This window comes from Pogona vitticeps, chromosome 7 (genome assembly GCF_051106095.1).
Source record: "Pogona vitticeps strain Pit_001003342236 chromosome 7, PviZW2.1, whole genome shotgun sequence".
In the NCBI taxonomy this organism is placed as follows: Eukaryota; Metazoa; Chordata; class Lepidosauria; order Squamata; family Agamidae; genus Pogona; species Pogona vitticeps.
The window spans coordinates 32,226,821-32,236,411 of NC_135789.1; the positions used below are offsets into that span (position 1 = coordinate 32,226,821).

The following is a 9,591-nucleotide window of genomic DNA, read 5'->3' on the forward strand; positions in this document are numbered from 1 at the left end:
CCTGAGATGAGAGCAAGAGAGAGAGAGAGAGAGCACCATCTCTGACCATTATTGTCGTGTGTCCAGCAAACTCAGGCCAAACTTGGAAGGTGAGGATACCTGTGCGGATTCTGCAGCTCAGCTCTGAGAATGGGAACGCTCTTTTTTCAGCCTGCGTCGTTCCCCCCCCCCCCAGAATTCCCCTCCGAACCAGCCACTTAGAGCTACAAGACAGTCCCGCAGACAGTTTCCTATCAAATGGAAATGGATTTCTGCAAGTGGCTGTTGTTTTATACTCAAGCCCTCTTCCCCTGAGAACAAGAGACCCAACCAACCCTGAAATGCACACCGTTCAAAAGGCTAGACATGATCCGCCAGGGTGCTCCCACCCTGAAGAAGGTGAGCTGGGAAACGGCCCTCACCGGTGTGGTTGTGGGCCACGGACGATGCCCACGGGACGGCTTCCCTCCCCTCTTTTTTTCCCTCCCCCCTGAACCAAGGAGCCCCTTTCTCCTCTCTCTCCTGCCTCCCACCACCCACAAGCTGCTTAGCATGCGCCGCACGGCCCTCGCGAGGGACGACGCTGACAGCGCGGAGGCCAGCGCGCCTCACAAAAGAGGGAATCGCAGCGTGGCGGCTCGGAAAGGCCAGGCAACCGTTCCCAAGGCTCTCCGAAAAGCGGAATGTCCCTTGCTGGAGGGGGCACCGCCGCCAGAGAAGATGGAGAGGCGGGCACCGGACGGGCACGGACTTCCAAGGATGCTGCCAACCAGGCCTCGCTCAGGTGGCTGATGCCCCCCCTGGGCCGCCAACCGCCACCCAGTCCTCAACCTGAATGGCATAGGTTCAAAGCACTCTCCTTTTTGAGCATTGTGTCTATTTTTCATACGCGCCACCCTCGGCCTCCTGGCAACCACGCCTGACGCTTCCCGGACGCTGCCGTGGCTCAGGCATCAAACCAACGGTGGCCCGCCCGCCCGTGGCATCTTATCCCCGTCCCTCTTTTGCGAAGCATTCCTGAACACGTGGCTTTTCGGAACAAAGCCCCCTCCCACCCACCCCCGAACGAGCATCCTCTGGCCTGCCATTTGGGCAGATGAACCAGAAAGAGGGGGGAGGGCCTCCCCACTGCCAAGGAGCACCCCTGTCTTTCCAGCGGGCAGCCTCCCCCCCCCCCCGAAGCCAGCAGGATCTCCCACAGAGAAGCAGGCCACTGTCTGCACCGGAGAAACACGCCCCTTTGTTAACAGAAATTTCACGCCATCCAATCTTGCCATGCATAAAAAAAAGGTGAATATTCTCCATTCTAGATGCAGGGAGTGGGGTCGAGGCCACGAGACAGAGGTTTCCGGTGCCTTTCTAGGAGGAACCCTGCCTTGGATTCGAAACGCATCAAAGAGCCAACCCGTCTGATCGGAGGCCAAGGAAACACCTCCCAGAGAACGGCCGGCCGCGGTGAACCCGGAAAGGTGTGTCTGGATCAACACCTGCGAGGCCAGGAAGGAGGAGGTGGACAAAACCACAAAGCACACACACACACACACACACACACCCTGGGTAGGCAAACCGCCCCACCCACACCCACACCCATCCCCTGACCCTCCTCGCAGCCCATCACCAACCTGGGTCCAATTCCTCCGGTCTCCCAGCCTGGTTGCCCATCTTGCTGGCCTCCTCTAAGCTCCTCTCGGGGGTCACATCCTGGGGGTGGGGGGGCTGCTTTTCTTACAGGGAGGTCTCCCTGCCTCTCACCGGCCCCACATAACTGAGGGGGAGAGAGGAGGTGAAGCAGCTAGCTGGGTGGAAGGCAGCTAGCCCCACAGCCAGCCGAGGCGGCTGGTTCCTGCTGTGGCTGCTATGGGCAGGCGTTCGTCTCTCCACCCCCGGGGGCCGGCCGGCCAGCCCTCCGACTTCATTACCATGAGGCCGGGCTGGGCAGCATCATCAGCATCATGCTCTCGCTCTCTCTGTTGTGTCTCACAAGCGGCAGCTGCTGGAAGAAAAGCAGGCTGAGAAGGTGACTCACGGAGGGAGGGGGGAGAGAAAGAAAGGGCCACCGGCAGGCAAGCGCCAGCAATGGCAGGGAGAGAAGGAAAACCCCAGGAAGAAGGGAAGCCCCCCCCTTGCAGACGCACCCCTCTCTCCCCAAAAAACAACACCCCATGCAGGAGGATCTGAAAGGGCACCGACCCAAACAGAAGCGGGACGGATTTACGTTATAGCTTAACCCCACACTTTGCTGATCAAGCATTGATTAAAGAGCCTAAGGAGCAAGGTCCCTGCCCCACGGCGCTTGCAGTCTAAAACTTGGGACGTCCCAAAAAGTGGAGCCGGGAAACATTGCTTTTTTAGGGGGGCGGAGGGGGGGGGTTGTAGCTCCGTGACCGACTCATGTCGACAAGGAGGATCCTGGGGAATGGAGTTAGAAAAAGTTCCTTTTTTCCTAGCCCTGCAGTGGGAGTGGGGAGCTAGCAAGCTGGGCCCGAACCGAGCAAAAGTGTGGATATTGCTGGACTTCATGGCCCATTATCCTTCACCCTGGCAGATGGTGTTGGCGGGGATGATGGGAGTTGTACTCCAAAAATATGTGGCGCTCTCTCTCTCACCCCTCCCTGTTTTAAAAAAAAAAAGCTCTCATATCTTTGAGAACAAACCCTAAAGGAGGCACGCCGTCCAGGGGCGAGACAGGAAGAAGCTTGCGACATTTTGAAAAATAGTTTTCAGAAGAATTCATGTTGACTTCCTCTGCAATTAACAATCCATGAGATGAGGCAGGGCTCAAAGAAGGTTTTAGGGCTGAGATATATCAGGGACACACCATGAAGGTGTCACTTATACCCAACCCATGTTTATCCAGTATCCACATTTAAATAGTCACAAAATTCCAGCTTTGCCTGTACCTTTAATGGATGACGACAACGTGGCTTAACAAAGCCAGCTTCTGGGGTTTCACAGAACTCTTCATCAGGCAGCGAGGGCATAGTTAGCAGAGGAGGGAGGAAGCAAATCATCTGAAAAACTCAGAGCCCAGTTTAATGGACACTGTTCTCGACAGCAGGCCACGGGTGAGACGAGAGGGAGCCTGTGGTTTGGGTCATGGTAGAGGTGTCAGGGCACCCACCCTCTTTGCCTGATGAAGAGCTCTGTATGAACTCAAAAGCTCATGTTGTTTGCCACATTTTGGGCGAAAAGTGCAGCCCAAACCTTCAAACCCTTGCTTCTTGGTAGAAGGATGACTTCATGTCTCAAAAATCTCAGAAAAGGTGGTCAAAAGTTGAATTCAATTCGATGGTGTGTCATTATTGCAGGTAATGCAGCTTACAGCATTGAAAGGCAACATTCAAGATAAGAACGGCAAGTATCCAGATACTTAAAAATCAACAAAAACAAAACAAAAACAAATGTAACTCTGAGAAATGGAAAACCCCAAACCAGAAAGCACAAGTACTGTAGTACTAAAAAAGCAGTAAGGCATAACTACGACTCACCTGAAAACCACACCCACAGGGAGCTATAATCTTATTAATCTTAGAACTGCATAGCTGGGAGGGACCCTATAAGATCATCCAGTCCAGCCCCTGGTCAAGGAGGCCAAAATCACTAAGCTATCCAGAGTTGCCCAGACTTCTATGAGAAAAGGTCCTTTTTCAGACTACAACTCCCATAACCCACACTGTCTCGTGGATTCAGGGAGTTGTTGGACTACTGAAAAAACCCAGTAGGGACACCTTTCCAGGCCTGAAGATCAGCTTTCACCTCGTCTCCTGTCTACCCCACGAACTTCACAGAGGCAGAATTGGGTGCTGGCGGCAAGCACGCACCGATCCTGCGGGGCGGGGTGGGAAGAAATGCCAAATCCCAGCACCACAGGCATGTGGGGAAGAGCAAAACCGATGAACGAAAGGCTTCCCCCCTGCCCGCCAAAATCTTCACTGTTAATTTAATTTAGCTCTACTATATTTTCCAGGTTGCCAAATAGCATTGTTCTCTGGGAGGCTTCCAAAATCCATTTATTCAATTACTTACGGAGAGCCCAGGATGGGGATAAAAAAAAAAAAACCTATTCAACACAGAATGCAATCTTGGCCAAACAGTACATTAGAGATGACCCATAATTAAAAGAGAGAATTCCTTAACTGATGAAAGCCTTTAATAGCCACAGCACGAGCCTTCTGCAAACCAGCTGTATTCTGAAAATTTGCTTCCTTTGCTTTGCAGTTGGTTATTGGGACATATAGTATACGGGCTTCCTTTACAAGTCTAAATCAGCAGGCACAAAAGTGAAATTTCCAGGCTGTAAGGAAAAGGAAGCAGAGCAGAACGGGTTCAAAACCCTCTGCTGGCCACTTGCAGGAAGCTTTGGGCTAGGTCACTGGGTTGATGCTTTTTCATTTCTCAGGGTGGGGGGGGGGAGGGGAGAGGGATGTGGTGCAGAGAAAAGCAAGGCTGAAGGCTCCCTCTGGCCAGCATCTGTGACCTTGAGAGTACACTTCTAGAGATATCACAGACCATAAATAACAAAATGAAATTCTCTGGTTATATGAATGTCCAGCAATACAATTTAGGACGGCTCACAGTTCTGCTTATTGTGGCCCCTTTTTCTCACTTGCTGACCCCAAAAACAACTGACGGGGTTTTAAAACAAGGAAGGGGGAAAACGGGAAGCGGGAAGCTCTCTGGACCTCCTGAGAAACCAATATCTGTCACTCCCATGAAAAATGTCTTTCTTACTATTAGCCCAGCTCTTGGTCCAAAGATTCCTTGAAGACAAAGAAAGGACTTTGCCTGCTGGCGGAAAAATAGCAGCTAGCGGATCTACTGAGCGTCTTGTGGCAAGGAGTTCCACAGACTGGGAGGAAGCCACTGAAAATATCCTCTCTCACGTCTTCATGGGGTGTCACTGGGAGGGCAGCGGGAGTGAGAGAAAGACCCTCCCTGAAGCCCAACTCAAAATATGGGCAGAACATGGTCAGGAGGGCAATAATGATGAACCATTACATCCCCATGAGTCAACAACGTCTGTAGTTTTTCTTTTCTGCTCCCAGACTCAGAAAAAAAACCACGACAAAATCATTAACGAAACGAACAAAGAACCCCGTGGAACCCGGCACGCTAAAACACAATGGTCATGGACAAGGGCTTCTGTCAGCTGTAAATTTGCTCAGCTGCTCAGGTGACTCTGTTTGCTAAACCAGATTCACCCGGCCAGCCTTTGGAAAATATTTGAGCTGCGCGCGCAAGGCGAATTTGCATCCTGCTCCGGGGTCACCTCCTAAAATATTTAACAAGCGACTGCCATAAAACTTAAAACATCCATAGCTCAGCTTCAAGCCGTATGGCTAGAAAGCATGCACAAGGCACCAGAGGTGGGTCTAACTCAGTACAGTATTTCTGAGCAAATACTGGAAGCTGTCAGAAATAATTCCGGGACTTTTATATAGCGTGTAAAAAATTGAATTCGGCTCGGTTGCCTTGCTGATTTTTACCTTTTTAGCAGGGAGAAGGCGGTTGCAGAATACAAGAACCAAGGAATGTGAGGGCTTCATGGGGCTTCACGGGCCCCCAGTTCATCTGGAATATATATATATATATATATATATTTTCCCAGAGTTGTAAATTCACCCTCCTAGTACAGCCGTCAAATTTTTGCCAGCTGAAATTCATTCCGGCTGCCTGTGGGTTCCCTCTAGCGGTTCAGCAGCCCAAGGCTTCAAAACCACTGCCCGTTCAAGAGGGACAGAAAATAAATAGGATTTTCCCTGGGTCCTTCTCTCCCCACCCATGAGTGAAATAACTTTCCCCGAAAGAAAAAGGCGTGTTCGTTCGTGAATCCCTTTTACGAAGTCATCGCTCTTCACGGGGAAGGAAACCTAGAGGAAGTGAAGGCATCCGGGGAGAGAGGAAATGGTGTACGCCTGCAAATATTCTCATGATCATCAGAAGAGCGGGCGAAGGGTGATCCCGGACGGATCCCTCCCGGTCTTCGCATTGGCTTCTGTTTTTAACATGGCTCAAGAAACAGCCCTCTCGTGATTTCTGGGGAGTTGGACCATTGGCAAGCAAGCTTGTTTCAGAAGGTGAAAATTGTTTTTTTTTTAAAAGTTGCCCCTAAAGGATACAAGTGGGCATTTTTCCATATTAAATAGAAATAAATAAAAATATTTTGGGGAGTGTTGGGGAGCGCATCTGATCAGTCCCAGGGTGGGTCCTCTGGAAATTATGTGGGTTTGCATTCACAGGAGGGGAGCCCATCAAGAGGGGGAGAGCTTTCAAGGAAGACCAGCAGGAACACACACACACAAACAGCGCAGAACCATGGCTGTAACAACAACAACAACACAACAAAGTGCCTGCATCAGATGGGAAGTTGACCACATCATCACCTTAGTGGGAACTAAAAACCTAGATGGAAGATATCTATAGCATTTTGATTTATTTCATTATTTTTAAATTGCCCGGGTGCCTTCCTACCTTGCTACCAATATTTCCTGCATTGCATGTTTATTGTGCTAAGTTTTACGAGACAAGTTAGCTGCTCTGGAGCTTGTTTATTTACTTAATTTTGCATGTTTTGCTTTAAGTTTTGATGATCCTTTTAAAACTGGGTCCCCGTTTGGATTTTATCTGATCTTAGTCTGTAAACTCCTTTCGGTCACACAAAACACAGCCCATAAATATAAACAAGCAAATGGTTAGCAACTCCACAGATGTGCGCATTGTCTCCCTCTGTCCGTCTTTTTTGTCTTGTCTCTTGCGACCATCCTTAAAATATTTAACATCCGTTAATACATTTGAAATACAGAGAGCGCATACAGGGAAACCGTTTCCTTTCACTTTGCATTAAAACAACCCTAAGATAAAAACAGGGAGAAAACAAACACAGGAGTCCGAAAAAGCTAGGAAACACCCACATCGACCATGACGATTTGAGGAACCACTCGCAGAAAGATGTACTGAATGCCGTCCAACGAAAGCCAACAAGAAACCCAAACAGCTGAGTCCAGACTATGTACCAGTGGCCACGTGGGCTACGAGGCAGCCAAGCCTCCCAAATCTAACACTGTCAAGAATCAGAACTTGTCAAGCTCATTTTTTGTTCAAAACGACAGCGCTCCAAGGCTGAGAATCATTTTACAGACGTATCTTTGCCTACTCATTGCGTAAAACCTTTCCAGATCATCTCTGCTCTCCTGTCTGCTTGCAAGAGGCTGGCGATTCTATCCTTTATGTGAGCCTGGGGTTCAAAGCCCAGCCTCTCCGGTGTAAAGGGCACCTGCCATGCAATATCCAGAAGGAGAACAGAACAAAGCCCTGGGTGTCCATTTCTCGCCGTTCGAATCACCAGCTTCCAGGCTCAGGGGTGGGGGGGGGTGGGCTTACCTGTGCTGGGACGCAGGCGGTTCTCGGCCAGCTCGGCAATGGCCCCGGTGGTGACTGTCTTCTTCAGCCGGGAGCCCCCCGAGGCCGTGGCGACCCCCGGCTTCGTCAGCATGTCTTCGCTGCTGGCCCTCTTCAGCTGCAACAGAGGAAACCCATACAGCATTGGCAAAACTGGTGGGGATCAGGGCGAAACAGAGCCAGGATCCTATCCACTTCCACCCCCCCTCCTGTGCTTTCTGATCTGGGGCAACAAGGGACTCAGCCCCACACCAGCCCCAAGTACCGTCTCCCAGTAACGAGCAGGGCCTTCTCGGTTTTTGCTGTTCAAACTCACTTGTTCAAGCAATTTTAGAAAATACAAAGCCCGGTAGGATTATATAGTTCTTAAGGCTTTTTTATGATTTTGCATTAACGTCTTATGGCTAACCGAGATGGTACAGGAGCATGTCTCGGGCATGTGTCTGGTCATATGACTGTGCGAGCAACCGGGCTGCCCTCAGGCACCACATAACTGAGCTGTAATTAGCCACTGCATGTAAACTTTAGACAAAAACGCACAGGATATTGGCCTCAGGCTTGATTGTACCTGGAGAAGCCCACCGTCAAGATCTAAACCCATGGGCTGCTAATTAACCTTAATTACCACCGAGAAGACCATCACCCTGTGAAGCCTTTGGCACATCTATTACATCCCATGTCTCTCCCGCTACCCGTACCACCCCATGTCTCTTGTAAACGTCTGCATAGGGAGGTTCTCCTCCGTCCCTCAGATGAAGGCAGACTGCTGCTGTTCATGGAAGCTCAGGACAAATAAACCCTTTAAGTCTTTAAGGTGACACCCAACAGACTGATTTTTCTCCGACTTCAAAGGAGATAGCACCATTCTTCAGAAGCTGGCCTGCTCTGATCTGGAAAAATTTCAATCCCAACCTACAGTTCCACTTTGGAAGCAGTTTTATAGAAGGCCTTATTTTCAAAACTGGATTTAAAGACCCAACCAGATGAACGGCAGAACGGGAAATTAAAAACACACGGCGGCAGCTTCTTTGTCCACCCGCTTCCTCTTTAATTCCTAGAGATTTCCAGGCCCCCTTTTTCCTTTAATCTCTCAGGCTGCTGACGTGCAGAAACAAAACAAAAAACAAAAAAAAACACGGAGACGTGAACCCATCCAAGCTGTGGTGGTAGTTAAGACACTGGGAAGAAAGCTTTCCCCTCTGAAAAAACCTGGCCCAGTTTTGCAAAGTGGTGGCAACTCTTAACAAAGGGGTGGGGCTGCCCCCAAATTGCTCACCTTTGGAAGCTATGCTGCTTGGAAGTTCTTGGGAGTTTTCTAGACCCCCCCAAAATACACCCCTCCCCAAATGTTTCCCACCTCTGGGCAGAGGTGGACAAGATCACTTTCCTGATGTGGTCACATAACATGTCCCACCATCCCTCACTATCAGCTGTGATGGCCAGGGCTGATGGGATTTGCAGTCCAACCACCTCTAGAAGGTCCCATGTTGCCCATTCTAGCGTTATGTATGTGATAGACCCTGTGGTTCTCATTTTACTCATCCCATTTCAAGCTTGCACTTTTCTCAAACGAGTTCAGAGCCTTAAGGCTCGCGTATTTCTTCACCTGGATTTGGGAAGAAAAAACCCCCAAGCGATCACCTACCTTGCTGAGCCGAGAGTCGAAGGCGAGGGAGGTGGAAGACTTAGAGGCCTTCATCCCCCCTGGTGCGGAGGGGGCCAGGGGTTTCCCTCGTTCCATCCCATGTCCCCCCAGCTTGGACACGGGGACCCATGGCCGCGCGGCCCCTTTCATTTTCCTTCTGGTTGCGAGGATTCCAGGCTGTGATGGAAAAAAAGGGAGAAATATCAGAGGCATGAGAAAAGGCGGGCGGAAGCGCTCGTGGCTTTGGAAAGCATCCGGGACGTTTTCTCCACCAGCAACCCTGGGCCCTGCGAAAGGGAAAAAGGAAAAACATCTGGTAGAAGCTTGCATGCCAGTTGTACGGCAAACATTATGATATTTCTCACACATGGAGGTCAAAAGCCCAAGGAGCCTGATGGAAAGGGGCCTTTGGATGGCCCCACCTCCTTTATTATTATTATTATTTTTCTTCTGTGCATACTTGCTTGGAAACGTTTCTTTTCTGGACTTCAGCTCCCCAAACGCACCAGCCAGCTCACTGGTGGATTTTGGGAACTGTCCATTTGAAGAATTCGCCTCGCTAAGCTCTG

At 50.2% G+C, this 9,591-nt stretch overlaps 1 protein-coding gene across 5 annotated transcripts in view; it reads right to left on the minus strand.

The window, feature by feature from the left end:
• The window catches only part of SPECC1 (sperm antigen with calponin homology and coiled-coil domains 1), a 63,264-nt gene that overhangs the window by 40,713 nt on the left and 12,960 nt on the right, over window positions 1–9,591 (minus strand). For 4 of the 5 annotated variants that reach the window (XM_072978635.2, XM_072978637.2, XM_072978636.2 and 1 more), the window contains exons 2-3: window positions 9,023–9,199; window positions 7,360–7,495 (exon numbers count right to left, since the gene is read on the minus strand). In XM_072978635.2, the coding sequence (XP_072834736.2) occupies window positions 7,360–7,495; window positions 9,023–9,199 (313 nt within the window). Of the gene's footprint in view, window positions 1–1,601; window positions 1,825–7,359; window positions 7,496–9,022; window positions 9,200–9,591 lie in introns of those variants that run through there. The other variant, XM_072978638.2, reaches the window with a different exon arrangement.